This window comes from Protobothrops mucrosquamatus, unplaced genomic scaffold (genome assembly GCF_001527695.2).
Source record: "Protobothrops mucrosquamatus isolate PMUCROS unplaced genomic scaffold, P.Mucros_1.0 scaffold1869, whole genome shotgun sequence".
Lineage (NCBI taxonomy): Eukaryota > Metazoa > Chordata > Lepidosauria > Squamata > Viperidae > Protobothrops > Protobothrops mucrosquamatus.
The window spans coordinates 226588-246018 of record NW_015387998.1 but is presented as its reverse complement, the minus strand read 5'-3'; the positions used below and the strand labels follow the sequence as shown (position 1 = coordinate 246018).

General features: G+C 39.6%; 1 protein-coding gene across 1 annotated transcript in view; it reads right to left on the bottom strand.

Moving 5' to 3' along the window:
- LOC107294223 (protein ITPRID2-like) overlaps positions 1-15908 on the bottom strand; it is a 25000-nt gene extending 9092 nt beyond the window's left edge. The window contains exons 1-3 of the mRNA XM_015823436.1: positions 15806-15908; positions 12776-13117; positions 11953-11998 (exon numbers count right to left, since the gene is read on the bottom strand). Of these exons, the coding sequence (XP_015678922.1) occupies positions 11953-11998; positions 12776-13117; positions 15806-15908 (491 nt within the window). The remainder of the gene's footprint in view (positions 1-11952; positions 11999-12775; positions 13118-15805) is intronic.
- Between the last annotated feature and the right edge of the window lie 3523 nt (positions 15909-19431).

Genomic DNA, 19431 nt, shown 5'->3' with positions numbered 1-19431 from the left:
GAAATATTAAAAGGGCAGAAGATCCTCAGGATCTTGAAGAGGCAGGAAAGCATGCCCAGTTTTCTTAATAGCCCCAAGTCTGCCTCCCCCAAGCAGAAACCAGCTCTATAGAAATGCAGATGTAAACCATCAGAAAGGCCCCAGCTAGGAGATCAAGAAGACAAAGACACCTAAAATCTGCATACCCCACCTGAGACAGGACATGGTAGGATTAACTCACAACTATCAAGAATACCAGAAAGGCACACCCAGACTCAGGTCAGAATATGTGACACAGGAAATACAAAGCCTAAAACAGGAACAGGAAACTATTCCAAACAAAAGGTTAGAGAGGGCATAAAAACCTACTACCCATGTGCTCAGCCCTTCTTTTCTCTGGTCTTTCCTGCAAGAACCATCGTTCTGGCTCTTCAATAAACTGCAACCTTCTTCCCAAAGCAGTCGCCATGTTGTTTATTTATCCCCGGCTTGGATGAACCAGGATGAAAACTTTTCTTTCAACAGTATTAATCCTGGGTTTTTCATACTGAGTTCCATGGACTCCCTAAGGTTTTGTAAGAACTGCATGGGGGTCTATGAGATACCAAAGACAAAAGAAAAGAAGCAAACAAACAAACAAACGCACCCTTCAAATGCAGCCAATTTTCATTCATAGCAGGATTTCTTCTTGATCAAGGATTCTGAGTTTCTTAAAAAAAAATAACAGGTTCTGCGGCCTCAAAAAAATTGAAAACTCTAACTGACAAATGCACATAAGTATTTATGATTTTTGGCATATCAATAGTCTGAGAATATGATAAAAACAGAGGTGGATTTGCCCTTGGTCATTTTGTTTCTCTGATTAGATAAGGAAATGTCTCTGAAATGGTGACTGAAAGGATCACTAGTTGATTAGTTGTACTTATAATTGCTACAAAGAAGGCCAGAAGCCATTTCTTGCACCTTTTTTTTTACTTTTCCTTGTCTTGCACTTTAAGATTTCTCTTCATTTTTTTTTCTTATTTTGTATTACTTTGTATTAGTTTTTAATCTTCCTTTCAATGTATAAAAAGAGGTTTATCAAATATAGCATCATACTCAGCCTGGCAGTGATCACCAGGGCTTTAAACCCAAGTCCAGATGTTTTAGAGATGACAGGGACTAAACCTGCATACATCAAAACATATGTTCTACCCCTGAATTATTGTTATTTAAACATTTCTCATCCTTTAAAAAAAACTCTATAAAACAACATACCAACCTATTTTTGTTTATGTTACAGTGGCTATAAATGAGAAGTAACCAACAGATTCAGTCTCCCTTAGCCTTCTCACTAGGGCTTGAAAAGGTAGCAACTTGTCACATTCCCCAAAGTGTTACTTTGCTCCCAGGCTATAATTAAGGCATCCAATTTGTTCTGTTGCAGACTTTACAAACTGCCCATTTCTGGAAACATTTACACATTTCCTATGTACTTTCCAATTAAAATATGTTTTCTCTCTTTTTTTTCTCCTCTGCCATGGCAATGAAGTCTCTCCCACCCCACCCCCTAAGAGCTTCTCAAGTTTAGATAATAAAAATCACTCCACATTTAAGGTGGAGGACTTCCTTGTTTATATTTCAATGTGGGTTAAAAAAAAAAAAACTAAGGATATGGTTAGTTTAAAAAAGAAAGGAAATTGGCAAGCAAGCACTTTTAAAGTTCATCAAGGTTTATAAGAAGCATATACAGTTTGTTATATTAATTTAGCAAGTACTTGAATGCTTTTTTTTAACATATTTACTAATAAATATGTCCTGCTTGATTCGAAAGGCTTCAGAAGTCACTTTTCATACAATATTCCAGTAAAAAGAAGTTATTTATAAAAACTTCTTACCCCCACCCCTATCTCAAGTTATTATCAGGAAATAACTCATCCAGTTCCAGCGAAACTGCTTGTTTTCTATAACAGCTACACAAATTTAGAACACAAGGACAAGAGAGGAAATTCTGCCCAGCCTTGATATCACGGCAAGGAAATGCATTATAAATTCAGATGAAAAGTACCAATATGGGGCCAAAATAATCATAGATCTACACAGACAAAACGGCAGTTCCTCTTCCTAAATTGATGATGGGTTGGGAATAGGAAAAGATCCACTCTTACCAAAACTCAACACTTACTGGGTTAATGGGGAACCTGTGGCCCTCCAAATGTTGCTGAACCATAAATCCCACTACTCCCACTCAGTTTAGTGAGGAAAAAAAGGATGTTGGGAGTTATAGTTCAGCGCTATCACTGGCAAATCAGTTCCTATCTGCTAGCTTTCGCATGGACCCGTTGGTTAGAATAGCTGAATGCTGAAGAGGAGAGCATTTTAGTGCTAGTACAGAATGAATGGTTATGATGCAGACATGTATTGTTACTATCTGTGCTCATGTTATAGTGGGATTAGTTAATGTAATATAACATATTTGATTTGATGTAGTGGTCCACCCCAGAAGACTCTGAGCAGCTTTAAAAAAATCCAGCCAAAAAACCCTGTTAAACCCACATAAACAGGCAGTCCAGATTGTCAAATAGCACAAACAATACAAAATGAGAAAGACCCCGCCGACAGATAACTAATTATTCATCCCAGCTTTGGAACAGAAGCAGGTTATAAGATCTTTCAGGAATGCCAGAAGATAGGGCACTATACATATCTGGGGAATGGATGTTATTCCAGAGGATAGGGACTGTGATTCAGATGGCACACTTTCATAGTCGCACAAGATGGTAACATTAAGTTCTGGAGGGATCTGAAGCACATCCAGTCTTCCCAAATGTATGGGGTAGGCAGATGTAATTGGATATAGACCGTCCCTCAGATAACTACTGTAGGTCCTATGCTACAAAAGTTTTGAAGGTGGCAACCAGCACTTGGAATTATACCTGGAAGCTGATTGACAACCAATACAGCTCATGTAGCAGCAGGGGCACATGGGCTTACTGTGAAGCATCTGGTATTGCGTGTACTACTGCATTTTGTACCAGTTCTGGATGGTCTTCAATGAATTATGGAGCTTATACATATATTTATATTACAATCTTCCTGTTTTATTGCCCAATAATTTTTCATCAGTTAGTAGTATTAATATTAGTATTAGTACAGTAGTATAGAAGTAATAATATCAGCAACAGTAATTTTCATGGTAGAAGAGCTCTTTTGCATCTAGGCAATATAACCATGTTAGATATAAACCCAAACATACTTTTAAAAAATTAGATCTAGGCAGTGGTGGGATTCAAATACGTGAACAACCAGTTCTGTGTGTGGATGCCGCTTCCGGAAGTCCATTCTGGGCCTGGGCAACAAAAAATTAGCTACCGGTTCTCTGCCAAAGTGGTGCGAACTGGCTGAATCCCACCACTGGATCTAGGAGAACTGGAAGTGCTGAAGACATCTTTATGATATAACTCTATAAGGACAGCATTTATTTATTTTAAAAAATCTATTTGCTTACAGGAGCTCCACACATTTTCTAATATCAGCACATATGGAGAAGTATATCAAACCAAGATGATTTTTCATCATTTTATTTGTATGGATGCAACTTAATTTTAAGATATTAGATGGCTTATAGTCCAATTCTTTGTAAATTTACTCAGAAGGGAGTCCCACAGAGATTCATTTCCAAATAAGCATACATATGGAAGTGAGCCTTAAACATGCTTTGTCACGGCAGGTAACATTATCTAGCTGACCCTGGTTCAGATTGAAAAAGCTAAGCAGAGCTGGACATAGTTAACACTGACTAAGAAGTCAGTTTAGCCCAAGGAAATCTTTTTTTTAAATTTGCCAATTTACAGGACCAAAACATGCTAATATTCAGAGGATTGCTTTTGCACCCTGCAGTCAAATGCAACTATATCTAGCTGAAACAATTTCAGTCCTGTATAGTGACATGTGCCTAAACAAATGACATCATACAGTTCCCTTAAAAGTTCTAGTACAGGGGTGTCAAACTCGCAATATCACGTGATGTGTTGTGACATATCACAACTTTTTTTTCCCATTGCCGGCAATGGGGTGAGTGCAGTTTTGCCATGATGCATCCGGCCCACGGGCCGGCAGTTTGACACCCCTGTTTTAGTACTATTCACTGCTACAAAGAGAAGAATATTTGTTCAGAACCTTTGAGTATTTTGAGCTCTTAATTGTATGATATTATTCTGCTCTGCTGAAAAAAAATCCACATTCCCCCTAAAAATTAACAACTGCTGACAAAATTTTAAGTCCCCCTACAACATCCCTGTCACTTATGGAGATTCCATGGCAGTATATAAGACAGATACAATACGTAGAGTGTTTTTGTCATTCTCAATAATGTGCACTAGAGAAAAATATTTAAATTAAGGGTTTTTCAAAATCAGTCTTGAAGAAGTTTAAAACATCTGAAAACTGCAGGAGTATCAACTTTCTATCTTCCCTTTAACAACTGCAATATTTCATGTCTTCTTGGTATATATATGCTGAGCAAAACAAACAAGGTTGAGTATCAGTCTGCCATAGAGCTATTCAAGAAAGAAGTCCATAAAAATTGTGGATATTATGTAGTGGGTATCGTGGTTTGTTTAAAAAGCATGCAACTTCACTGCCTTTTCTTGCAGACTGACAAAACATTGGCCTAGTAGGTCAATATGCATGGCTATTAGAATGTGCTTTATAAGCAGTAGTCATAAGGAATTCAGCCAAATGCATGGAGCCTCAAAGTAGAAAGAAAATGAGGCGCTGACATAGCACCTTTATATGTATATGTATATGTATATGATGTATATGTATATGATGTATATGTATATGATGTATATGTATATGTATATGTATATGTATATGTATATGTATATGTATATGTATATGTATATGTATATGTATATGTATATGTATATGTATATGCAGTGCTTTTTTTGTAAAAAGTAAAAAAAAAAAAAAGGTGCCGGAACTCACACACGTCATACAACCCGCCTTGCCTACCCTACAAGGTTCCATCCAAAAAAGGTGCTGGAACTCTGTTCTGGGCGTTCTATGACAAAAAAAGCCCTGTGTGTGTGTGTGTGTGTGTGTGTGTGTGTGTGTGTATTCAGTTCAAGGTGGAAACATAGGTAATACTCCTGCTTCTATTTCTATTTTCCCCATAACAACCCTGTGAGGTAGGTTGGGCTAAGAAAGTGACCAGCTCAAATTCACCCAGCTGGCTTTCACACTTTAAGGCGGGACTCCTGGTTTCTAAGCCACACCTTAATTACTACACCAACGCAACTAAAAGAAAAAAGCTACAGTATGCAAAGTGTCCCAGATAATTTAGCCTCTACTATCTGTTGATAGACTGGAAAAGGCCTCATTTTGTAATCTCAGAGAGTTTCTGCCATTCAATATAGTCTAATGTGCCTCACCCTGGTACTTTTCAGAATGTGTTGGAGTACAATTCCTTATTATCCCTGTTGAGCACTCCTATTGTGGCTGAAGGCTATAGGAGTTGCAGCTCTGGAGAACACAGGCTGGGCAAGTAGGTACAAGTCATGCTAAGCTAGTGAATAAATGGAGGAAATTACAGGTAGTCCTCAGTTTACGACCACGATTAAGCCCCAAATTTCCATTGCTAAGCAAGTCAGTTGTTAAGTGAATTTTGCCCCATTTTATGACCTTTCTTGCCATGGTTGCTAAGTCAATCACTGTCGTTGTTAAGCTAGTAACATGGCTGTTAAGTGAATTTGGCTTCCCTATTCATTTTGCTTGTCCGATGGTCTCAAAAAGTGACCACATGACCCTGGGACACTGCAACCACCATAAATACATCCCAGTTGCCAAGTGGCCAAATTTGATCACGTGACCATAGGGATGCTGCAACTATTTAAGTGTAAAAAACGGTCATAAGTCATTTTTTTTCAATGCCACTGTAAGTTCATATGTTCACTAAGTGAATAGTTGTAAGTCAAGGACCACCTGTACGTGGGGATCACATAGGAACCAAAAAACAGAGGGGAAAGATAGAATTCACCTGGGTGAGTCAGGGCAAATCACTGAGTTGCTATTGTGTGGGAAGATAACCTGGAGGAAATAGTACTATGTATCACTTGCATATCATCTTTAGCCTTCCTCAGAGGAAAGGAAAGTTAAAATTTAGCCATTTATTGATGTCAATAAACACAGGACATCTGACATACAGAGAAACATTGTTTGCTACTATTAGGAAATGATAAAAATCAGAGTTTAGGGAGTTTGGATAGGGCAAGCAAACCAAAGAACTGGGGGCTAGGAAAATAATAATATGATAGACCACACTGGACATTTTATAACAGATAATAAGATGAGACAGTCCTCTCATATGCTCCATTTGAAGCTCCTTAGAGAAAGGGTGGAACATAACCACAGTGCATTTTAAAAAATATGACTAACCAGCCAAATGTTTGGCTGCTGTCTTTGGTGGCTTCGGCCTCAGACCACACTGACATTTGTTATCATCTACAAGACATTCTAATATAAAACTATATGCCTCTCTCTCTCTCTTTCTCGCTCTCTCTCTCCCTCTCATTCTCTTTTTCAAACACACAAAAATACACACACAGATTGACAATCAATGCATAAGATTGCATACATTCATCAGGATGGAATCCTATACGTGATTCATAGAATTAGATGTGAATATTTGTATTTATTTCATTTATCAATTTTTTTTAAACCACCCATCTCCAACAAGACTGCTGCACACAAGTTTCAAAGTAAATCATTGGCAAATAAGACATCCAACTACAAAATGAAACATATGCAAAAAAAAATGCACTTCAAAGAAAAAAAGATGGTTCCAAGCAAGCTTTATTTTTTCCCACTGAAAGACAGGATTTTATAGAGCATCTACATTTGCGTTTCTAATTGTCCTGTGTTCTTTGATCAAAACTTCCTTTTTTTTTCTTTCCACCCAAAAGGAAAGAAAGCAAAACAAAGTATCTGATTGTGCTTTTTGATGAATAGTGATGGCTGTTGTCTATCTGAAGCACCAAACATGGACTATAGCACACACTTTAGTTGAACAAATGCAGACTCACAAACTATTTAGAGCTACGGTACTAAAAACATACAAGTAGTCCTCGACTTACAAGTTCATTTAGTGATTGTTCAAAGTTACAATGGCACTGAAAAATGACCGTTTTTCATACTTATGACCATTGCCGCATCCCCATGGTCACATGATCAAAATTCAGGAGCTTGGTAATTTGGCTCATTTTTATGACAACTGCAATGTCCCAAGGTCATATGATCACCTTTTGTGAACTTCTGACAAGCAGAGTCATTGGGGAAGCCGTATTTACTTAACAGCCATGTCACTAATTTAATAACTGCAGTGATTCACTTAACAACTGTGGCAAGAAAGGTCGTAAAATGGGGCAAAATTTACAACATATGTCTCACCAACAACAGAAATGTTGCATTCAATTGTGGTCATAAGTTGAGGATTACCTGTATAGCAAGGAGTTAATAACACTGGTAGAATGAGATTTACAATATAGAGAAAATGTGCAGGATTGTATTATAAATTCATTAGATTTTTAAGGGCCACAAATGTCTTTGGGCTTCCTTGCTGTAAAGAAACTAATATGTATGGAATGTATCAGAATGAAACAAACCTAAATACTTTTTTTTAAAGATTTTTCTTATATCCAGCCTTTATTACTCTTTCCTCCTCCTATTTTTCCCACTACAATCACCCTATGAAGTGGGGTTGGGCTGAGAGAGGGACTGATCTAAGATCACACCGCTGGCTTTCATGTCTAAGATGGGACTAGAACTCATAGTCTCCTGGTTTCAAGGCCATTAAGACCAAACCAGTTCCAAGCTACACCAGAAATATAGAGAAATCTAGAGGATTTTTGTTGCAATTTCATTTTAATAAATATGCTGTGTGCATAAGTATTTAATATGGAGACCACCCTCTCAAGAATTGATGAGTGCAGTATATCTGATTGGTCAGGACAATAAAATGAACTTTCCTGATTGTCACCAGGCACATGAAACCAAAGCTTCCATCTTCTGGATTACACAATCTTCTTCAGCACCAATATTCAAATGTCTTACACTATTCCAATTAGTCATTTAAAGTTTTTTATAGAGCAATTTCCCAAAGCATGATGCTCCTTTATACTACTGGAATTTCATGTGTTTAGAACTTCCATTTAAGCAATTTCTCCATCTATAATCTCCCATCATCCTGAAACAAGCAGAAGTAATGTCCACCTCGTCACACAAGGTCTCTGGAGAAAACCAAGCTGGGAAAGACTGGCAGAAGAAAGTTATTCCACACTGAATTAGATTGACAGATTCAGGAGTACTTGATCTAGCACATAAAAAGCTCTAAGCTCCAAGAACTGACCTTTGAAAATGTGCCTCTTTCCATGCACCTTGTTAATTTAAAGATGCTTCAGGAAGTCCTTAAAAAACAAAAGAGATTCTGTACAAAAAGTCTGTGTATAATAAGAAAAATGCCTGGAGAACAAGTTTTCTCTAGAAAAAAAACTTATCATTTACATAACATGACCATATAGAAGATGAGTCTACTCATCTAACAAGTCTTTCACTCTGTAAAAATAAACAGTGAATGATCATTCAAATGAGCCAGCAAGTCATCAGAAAGTAAAATGCAATGTTCCTCCTTCTCTTTCTCATTACATTTCTGGATAATACTACAGTTTACAATTAGTGGGATATCCTGGATTTAAATGCCAAGCTGTCAGTCCAACACAAACCCTTAAGCCTTTTTAATTCCAGATTCCTCAGTATGAATCATAGTCAAGTTTGAGACTATACAGTTAAATAGCATCCTAAAAGAAAAATATAAGATCTTTATCAAAGCAACTGTTACCAACTCCTGATTATTGATTATCTGATTATTTACAAATGTGTATGTAACCTATCAAGATCTGGTTTTCCGAGGGTGGTTTACACCACATTAGAATCAGAAAAAGTAGTTTTAGTTCCGTTTACTAAGAAAGCTTTTAAAAACATATGAATGACAGTTAATGCCTGATCTTAAATGGGATTCCTAGTGGCCTTATATTTAAGAAACTGAATCTCTTGGAAGCTTCATCAAAGCTGTATCACCTCCTCACAGATCATTCACATTAGGTAAGATTCACAGATCATTAATAAAGCTAATTTGGCAGGACAATTTTTCATCTTAAATGCCCACATTAATTGCTGAAATTAAATCAGAAGTCTTCCTGTCAAATAAACTGGAATTTTCCATATTAGGATTTGAATGAGGAAGTGGTATATTTCATACTTAGATGTCTTTGTAGACTGTATATGAATTTCTGTTTTCATGAGTGACTGAAATAACCATATTGCATATGATTAGTTCAGTCACTCATATGAATAATTATATTCATATTGTATAAATATAAATAGCAAGACATCAAAAGGGACAAAATATAGTATAAAGATTACAACACATATATAAAAGCTCCGGATAAAGACAAAACTGAAATATTGTTCATATCAGTTACCACATAACAGTATAGGAATTTTACAAAAACAAGATTATCCAGTCCTGAAAATGAAAAAAAATAAAATAAAAGCAGTTGATTTTCAAGTTTTTCAAGGTTTCTAGATTATTTCTCTGCAAAGTCCTTAGGAGTTTCATTATGTTTTTCTTGAACCTGATAACACAGCACCCTTGTCTCAGTTAATATTAGGGAAATAAGTTTCTTCCAGAAAGAAAAACAAAAGAAAAAACACAGCTCTCTTTTTCCAGTGGCCATAGCAGACAATATCCTTTTTAACTAAAAAGATAAGACTGCTTTTATTACACACAAGCCATTTTGGGACAAGGGAAGCAGTAACTTCCATGCTACATTCAACAGAGATTCCAAATATGGTCACAATAGAGAGGTGGGTGCATTTATTGAGTACAATGCTGTAACAGCCTGTATTAAATAAAACCATCAAGGATTGTTGGAAATACAGAAAATGTTTTGTGAAGGACACTATCGTGCTGCTACACATGCCCTCAAATCCCTTACTCATATTTAAGCCAAAAAAAGCTGGGTTTAATTTTCCAGAATTGTGGGCTGCCTTAAACTGCAGATTGTTGCTATCTATCCCTGCTGGCTATTCCCTGGACTGCTGTTATACTCACCAGGTAAACTTCTGCCCTTCCAGCAGAAGGTAACATAAGGTTGGAAGATTGTAAATAATCATAATAATAACCACTACCCACAAAACTACTTAAGGCTCATCCCAAAAAACGTTTAGAATGTTAGAATAATTTCCCCTAAGCAAGAAGTCACAAGAGCTACTAAACATCAGTACTTTAAAAGTTTCTTCAGTTTCAATATTGAAATGGAAAACTGCTTTTTGAATGGGAAAGCAGCATTAGTTGTACTCTTCCTTTGGATCTTGACTGATAATAAAATGCATTATTAATGTACTTCGATTAATTTACTGCTTATAACAAATGGGGAACAAGTGTCCTCTCTGATTATAATGACTAAAATATAATGGCATATCCTTCGAGTTATGCAACAAAACTATCACAAAGGCACAAAAGTAAGTTGAAGAGTTTTTTTTAAAAAAAAAGCTACTCACAAACCGCCTCCAAAACCCAGAGAAAAATAGCTGCAGCATATAGCTCTACTCTTGGCCCTGATCATTTTGCATGGCTGCTCTATGGCAATCTTCACCCCCAGCCCCAGCCCAGAAGAAATAACTGTATAACTGTACAACTGTATAAGTGTATAACTTATCAGGGGGGAAAGTGCTATTCTTCTGTTAGTTTTTCAAGCAGAATTACATTTTGCACTGTAAACTGAAATGTTTTCTACATCTATGTTTAAATGTTATTGCAGAATGAAAAAGGAGAAAGACTATCACAAGTATTAAGCATGATTAGATGCTAATCATGCTTCATACTTGTGATAGTCTTTCTCCTTTTTTAATGCTATAAAAATAACCCCAACCTACAAATGATTTCAACTAAAATTCATTTTATTTTGTATTTTTGATTCATTTCTACTATATTTTATTTGCTCACATTTGTTTTTTGAAAGTTAACCCTGTAATTAGAAAAATGAAAAGTTTACTTTAAAAAAAAACACGGGCTTCTAAAATGCTATGTGTAATTTAAACACATAGCAGAAAAACACTTACATTTTCATTAATGACCCTGACCAGGCAGCATATCTGCCTTTCCCCTTTTACCTTTTTGATAATTCTGTAAGCTAAGGTAAGAACCAAGATTAACCAGTTTGCAGAAAGATTAATGTGGACCTTTCTATTTTAAATCCAGCACCAACTACATTAAATTGTTCTTTAGAGAAAAGTCTGCTCCAACATCGTAATATTGCAATCATTATTCTAATAAACTTTGTTATGAATATGAATTAAACCCTCTGAACACCTGACACAAAAACCAGATTATGTCATCTAAGATATGTTTACTTAGAAGTGAACAAACACAAGTTCTCTTAACTTAAAACCTGCTCACATAGATGAAAACCCAAATGGTTGCAACAGAACTTCCTTCCCGATAGACGTATTTAGGACTGCAATTCTACGAATTTAAAATCCAGCTGAAGAAGCAAAGAAGTGACCAAAAATATTTCCTTTTTTCCTATTATTATATTTCCAGAAAATACTTTTGACTATATACAATGAGCTAGGAACCTTACAAACAACACAACCTTTAAACCCTGGAAAACAGCTGCTATTTACTGAACAATATAGTTTCGATAACACTGTCAAAGCAGTTTTCATTTTCTCCTCTCTCTTTCACTCTCTCACACACACAAATATATACACATAATACCACACAAAAAAGCTGCTTCTACAGCATTCTAATCACAATGGAGTGTTGTATTCCACCCAGGCACTTGCTGGGAATCAAAAGCAGTCTCTACTTAAAGCTGGGGGGCGAGAAAAGCACATTTAATAATTGCACAATACTTCCCAAGAAATGCTTACCTACAATCTTTAAGCCATATTGCAATCTTTTCATTTGGAATAGCGCCTGCAGGAGAGGGGAGGGGGGGGCAGCAGAGCAAAACAAATCCAAGGAAAAGAGTTAGTTGACTAACAAGGTGATTTTTTTTATAAAAAAAAAAAGCCTTCCCAGAATCTTAAACCAAGCGACTTGCAATGCAAATCAATGCACATCATTTGGGAACAAGGGGAGAGCCGAGCTGAGATAATTCAGCATTTTTCCGGGAACAAGAAAAGGGCAATAATGTACAATTAAGCGTTAGACAAATGCACTCGTGTGTAATCATATATAAATACAATACTCTCAGGGAGCGAGGCCCCTTTCATTCAGTTCGGTGCAGTGAGTGTAATTGATCAATACGGTGCAGAGCATTCTTAACAAATATATTTTATAATCCAGCCTAATCAGGAATAGGTTTACCGGAAGCAACCTTCTCCCCGAGGTCAGCACAGCTTACTTTCTCCAAAGAAAGAAAAGTAGAGCAGCCCTTTTTCAAGGGTAGTTTCGACCGAAGTGGGAACTAGAAATTCTCCCAGCCTGTCCCGGATTTGTCCCGACAGGAGGCAAGGCAAAGTCTGCTGGGCATGTGAAAGGCTAGCTGATTTCCTGAGCTATAAACTTCAGCGGACGTCATCGCCCGCCCGAAGCGCCGTCCTCGACTTAGCGGCGCATCAGAATGCGGGAAGCGCCGAGTATAAAATCTGTTAGCCTTTCAGGTGTCACACCAGACTCTTTTTGCTTTTTTTGTGCGTGCACGTCGCTACCCCTGGGGGGCGGAACGAGCGCCTCGCCGAAGAGACTGACCTCCTTCCGCAGTCAAGGGCAACTTGGCGCCGCACAACTCCTGCTCTGCGGCCAGATCCGCCGCCGGTTCTGGAGACAGGCGCTCGGCTTCCGACGCTTGCCAGGAGTCCCGGCTTTTAGCCCAGGCCTTTCTCTTTTGCGCGACCTCTTGCCATTCCTCGCCGACGGCGGCCACCATCTTCTCCTCTTCCTCCATTGGAAGGGCCCGGGTCCCTTCGGCTCGCTGGCCTCTACTCGCCGCCGCCTTCTCCTCCTCACGCAGCGACCTGGCTCGCCGGCTACGGGCGGGCGGGCTGCCGTTCCTCCTCCTGCTGCTGCTGCTGCTGCCAAAACGCCCCCAACCTGCACGAAAAAAAGAAAAGAAGCAGATCCGGAGGCGGGTCTGCCGGGCGCGCAATCGAGCCGGGGCTGCGTTGAAATTCCGCAGCGCCTGCGCGCGCGAAAGAAAAAAAAACACCCGAGTCTTTCGAAGTTGCCGAGGCGCCCGGAGAAAGCCGCCGGAGGGGGGGGGGCCGCCCGACATCTGCCTAGCACAGCTGGCAGAAAGCATTCCTGGCCAAGCGGTAGCCGCAGCCTCTTTTTTTTCCGGCTTGCAATGCCGAAAACCCAACATTCCCCCCCCCCTTTTTTTTTTTCTTCCAAGGCTGCAGGACAAGTTTTCCCTGCCCTGCAGCAACGGGGGGGAAAAGGAGGAAGGGGAACCCGAAAAGGAAGCTAAAGCAAGCAAGCGCCCGGGCAAGCTTAAGCGTGTTACCGGCCAAACCGGGCTACGAAGCCCGCTCGAGCCTCTTACGGAGCAGGGTGCGCGGATCTTCAGGCGTTTCCAATCAAGCTGGACCTTCCTCTTCCCCGCCCTTCCCCTGCCCGCCTTGAGTGACCGAGGTTCGAGACGGCTTCTAGGCGAACCGAGCTGCGGGCGGGCGGAGTGCGCCCTCCCTCCCGCCCCGCTTGCCTCTAGCCGCCTACAGGGACAGCCGGATCCCCTCCCTTCAGTCCCTTGGGGAAGAAAACCGAGCGCTTTCCCCGGACGGCTTTGAACTCGCGTCCGGGACTCGCTTCCCTCCCGCCTGTGCAAGCGCGCTCGGCGACGGGACGAGGGCGCCTCTGGCCGACTTCCTCATACTGCGCCTGGTGGGAGGCCAGCCTTGCGACGGCCGCAGCGGCGGCTTCTGCTCACGTGACGGGGGGAGCTGAGGCAACCCCGGCCGAGCGACTGGTCCGCCTCATCGTGCGGCGGGAAGGGCACGGTTGGCCGGTTAGCCGGAAATCGGAGAACCGGAGAGCGACGGCCCCGCTTTAGAGTTTCAGCTCGGTGCTCTGCGGAGCGGGAAAGGGGGGGAGCGAACGACGGAGGGGTGGGTGGGATGAGAAATCGAGAGCCCCTTCCTCGCCTCGTTTCGTGCAGCCTGTTTGTCTCCCTCCAGTCTTGAAGTTAACTTCGTATCTTAATTTATTGACCATCTATTTCATTGCTTGCACACAACAACACACACACACACAACGTCTCCGTTTACTTAAAATACAAGGGCAGAAAAACACAGTGGCAGGAAACAAAAATATGATCAAAACAAAATTAATAACCCACCAAAGCAGCACAGGTTAAGCCTATGCACCAAACGTTTGCCCGAATAATGCTGTTTTTAAAGCTTAGGGATCCTAGATGGCAAGGTGTTTTGTGGTATGTGAGTCATCGAAATGTGTTCGAGGTATCGAGTATCTGCCTTGACTATTAACATTCTTGTTTATTTGCTTATTTTGCTATTGGTTGTACCTCCCAGCCTTCCTTCGGAACTTCATTAAACTGATTATGTTCCAATTGTCCCCTTGAAGTAAAATAAATAAATAAGAATGGTGTAGGCAGAACTTTGTCCAGTGACAGTGGCACACGGTACAGGTAGTCCTCGACTTACAATGGTTTAGTAACCGTTCAAAGTTACAGCGGCACTGAAAAAAGTGACTTATGACTGTTTTTCGCAGTTACAACCTTTGCAACATCCTCATGATCATGTGATCAAAATTCAGATGCTTGGCAACTGGTTCATACTTAAGACAGTTGCTGTGTCCCAAGGTCGTGTGATCGCTTTTTGCAACCTTCTCAGAGCAAAGTCAATGGGGAAGCCTGATTCGCTTTATAACTGTAACTAGCTTAACCATTGCAATGATTCACTTAAACACTATGGCAAGAAAGGTCATAAAATGAGACAAAACTCACTTAATAAATGTCTCACTTAACAACAGGGCTCAGTTGTGGTCTTAACTCGAGGACTACCTGTATTCACAATGAGCTTTCCTTGAACCAGTAGTCTGCATGTGTGGCATGCATTACTTCAAAGTGAGGCAGGTCACCTGTTCCGCCTTGTGATACCACAAGGACTATCTATACAACATCATTCGGATAAAGCAATGCAGAGCAATGCTGTGATCCCTTAGCTTGGGGAGATAGAAATTGGAACATGGAAGTTTGACATCTCACCATACTATTGATGTAAGAATTAGAAAGCAAAGAAGCCGGAATCCATCTCCTTTTGGGTTTTAACCAACTTTGTGAGGAACTCTTGTGTCACATTCATGTGAGCACAAGTGACAGGGATAGAGAAAAAAATGGCCCAGACTCACCCAGTAAGTTACCCCAGCTGATAATGGGCTTAAACTCAGGTCCAAGCCGTGGCAAACACCTTAACCACTGTAACAAATTAGTATTAACATTGCAATTAATGTATTATTCTGAATATTTAGATCCGGATTGTTCATAAGAAGGTTCCAAGTTAACTTTAAGGATATTAAAGTCACCATCATTATAAAAAAAAAAAACTTTACTATCAGTATTGGGGATTTACAGCAACCAGATTTTAAAATCCCAACCACGGTACTGTAAGCATACAGAGAGTTATTCTTTCCATCCCACCCCCAAAGGTAACAGTGACTAAGGCCAAATTGACTATAATATATTCAGTTTTTTTTGGAAAAAAAAAAAGCATGAACAAGAGTCATATGGTGGCCAGGGGATTCCTCATCAGTCATTTGTCCCACCTTCCTCCTCTTCCTGTTCTCTATCTAAATCAGCAACCTTTCCTGCTAATGGATGGAAAAAACCCTCAGCCAAATGGCGGTTCCTTCTACTGTAGTCATTCATGGCCTGACTCTGTCTCTATCTTGAAGACCATCTGGAAGGTTTATGGATCACAATGCAGAAATGCAGGCCTTGGTGTACCCACGTAACACTTATGAGTGATGTCCGTCCTTCCCTCCCTCCCTCCCTCCTTCCTTCCTTCCTTCCCTCCTTCCTTCCTTCCTTCCTTCCATAGTTTTCAGCTAACCTTCCAAGGTTCTCAACTGTCCAAAAAGGTATTATGAAAATTAGATAAGGTCTGAATGGGAAAGTAGAAGCCAATGGAGGTAAATAATTACCTTATCAGTGATACGTTTAAAACAGAAAATTCTAAGAGATAAACATATTTTTCAAAGCAAGAAAAAATACTATTTGTTGCATCTTCCTTATCTCCTGAAATTGAAGTAGAGGGAACTAGGTTACAGCTGTAGAAATGAAGTGGAAGCAGGATGGAGGGAAACGGAATGATACTTTCCATTCAATATTCCTTAGGTCCCATTGCGAGATTAATATCATTTGTCAGATTAATTTGCCCTCTTCCTATTGTTCCTCACAGTAAAGTTCTGTGAGTTAGGTTGGACCAAGAGACACTGATTGTCCCAATGCCCCAGTTCAGCCCCTTAACGTACTGTACAGGCTTTGCGGTGCTCTATAACTATTGGTCAGTTTTTAATAATAAAAAGTCAAGCTCAAAATCATTATGGCATAGTACGATGGGGGTTGCTGTCTTTGAGCTGAGGGAATTTTGAAAGAGCATCTTGGCAGACATCAAAACGAGTATGCATAAAATGTCTGCTTCTGTGGATGCTGCACATCACAAAATCTTTTACAAACCAATAAAAACAACAGGTACAATATGTGTCAACGCTGCTAACATCGGATGTTTTGCTTTGACAATGTAGATGTAGCCATTTTCTTTTCGCTTTTAGAGTTAGATGATGCTGGGGAAGGGGGGATGTGCACGAGAGTTCAGCTAGACATAATAATACTGAACCTAGTGTGAGAATCAAGGTTGTTGAAATAAGAGATGATAAGAATTGGGCTGGAGAGCTGGAGGGAAAGCCTGCGATTTAATTGGGGAATGTGATTTATAACTGTTAATTGGAGGAGGGAATTGTGCTTTGATACTATGTGCTCAAGGGGGGGGGATTCAGTTTTTGGCTTCAATTATGTTAGTGCCGATGTTATGCTTCTCAAATAAAGATTCTTTAAGGTAAACAATACCTCAAAGTTCTTTGAAGAGTTTCATCTGTCAGAACCATGACAATATGTATGAAACTTAAATACATTTGAGCAAGAATGTAATTAGGTTTGTTTAGCCAATTCCTAGTTTCATTTTTTCCTGCTTTTTAATCAACCTCTGCCTTACCCCTCAGTGAATTTGTTCAGAAGCATGGACAGAACATAAAAATATACTTGGAATAAGCCAAGAAACCATGGACCATGCATCCCTGTTTGCACATAATTAATGAGTGCAACACATTAGTTTCAAAACCATGGTTCGTTTACTGGCATTTACTAACTATAATAGTTCATAAACAAACCATTTTCTGGCATATTATGTGTGAAACTTACTAAGACATTTTTGTAAAATCTCTAAACAGCAGCCACACATGCAGAACCAAAGGATCTTGGTATCAGCTCATGCATTTCTTGTCACGCAATATGTTGACTTAAACTGTCTGGTTTTTAAATGAAGCTTGTAGCATAGAATATGTGGGAGATTGAGAATCACTGTGGCTTAAAACGAAAACGAAAGATCTTAGTTCAACACTGGATCTGGCGTGTGTATATTTCACTGGATTGGGGCCAGCACGGTCAAGGAATTCAGTGTGTTTTGCTAATTGAAGTACAAATAATTCTTTTTCTGAAAAGAAACAAGTTCCCTTGGGCCAAGGGAATGGCTTTGAAACAATTATTTGCATAACCCAAGTACTGAAGTTTAAATGAAGTACAAAGGATAAAATAGTAGCCAGCCAACCAACATATCTCCAGAAGCTGTGGTCTAGTTTGTCAGATCATTAAATCGGCACGTGTGTTCAAACAGTTTCAGCTCAACTCTCAGCAGACTGAAACACGATGAGTGCCACATCAATGGCATTTCAAGTTCTTAGTTCTGCTCTTGTGAATGATTCAAGTTGTTGAATCAAATTCACCAGTTGACGATTGCAAGGGCATAATGCAAGCCCACCAAGAAGAAGGGACATTTTGAAAATTGGATTGACCATTTATTTTCCTTTATAGGAAGCAGCCTGAAATCAATCCTCTTTCTACTGGAAAGCTGGAACACAGATTGCTTGATAAAAAAAGAATGGAACAGTATCACTGATTCTTCAAAATGTCTATCATTCCATCTGCATTTAGAAAAGGCTGAAGCAACATGGTAGGGAGAAAGGAAATTTAGTCTATCATGTCTGGAAGACACTAGGTAGGGGAAGGCTCCTGTAATCAGCACTATAGTGGTGCACTGAAAGCAGAGGGGGGGGGTACTGTATATATATACTCTGTGTGTGTGTGTGTATGTATGTGTGTATACACACACGTACATACAGTACATACATACTGTATAGATACTGTAGATACTCTACTGTGTGTGTGTTTCTGTACAATCTTTGGCCCTCTTGAATTTCCCTCTCGTAGGCTATTTTATTGGTTTATTTATTTTGCATCCCACCTCCAGGAGCTCAAGGCAGCATGAACAGTACTTCCTTTTTCAATTTTTCCTCATGACAGCAATCCTGCAAGGCTGGACTGAGAGAGACCAGCTCAAGTCACTCATTGAGCTTCTCTAGACCCAGCCCAACTCTTTCATTCCCTCCGTTTGTTGCCTTTTTCCTTTTTCTTCGCCTTATCCATTGCTTCCTATTTTTTTAGCCAGCTTTCTTATGTGTACTCTCACCGGTTTGGTCTGCTCTGCATCCTTCTCAGCCTCACACAGTTCCATAAACCAGCTCCTGTATTGTAAAAACTGTGTAAGGTTTAATAAGGGCCAAAATATATTTCTCTCAAAGAATTTTGCCTATAAACACAATAGCCCCGCCATCTTATTTCAAAGGAGTCTTTCGTTTCTACTGTAAATCTGTTCGGTTCTGCAAACTACCATCCAAGAGTTTGTGGCCATCAGCAAAATATAATATACTGTAGATGAAAATCTTGTGGATTCAGGTCATGATCCCCTCTCAGGTCCAGGCTGCTTTATTTCATTGTGGCGTAAAGATTTGCAACTGAAATAAAAGTCTAAAACGTGTGACCTTTCCTCTAGTAGTATAAACATATAGCCAAAACCTGTTTCATGACATTTTTCCTACTTCTTTGAGTTATTTATTTAGGTGACTTATATAGCCATCCGTCTTATATATTATAACTTCGGGCAGCTTATAGCAGCAATAAAAATAAGTTATTTATAAAAAGACCCCAAAACAGTGCCCAGTACCCTAAAGCAGCACTCCCCAGCAATAATCACTTTGTCTCACTCAATCCCAATGCTTGGGGAAAAAGCCAGCTTTTTAAAGCCTTCAATGAATCTAGAAGGGTGGATGCTTTCAAT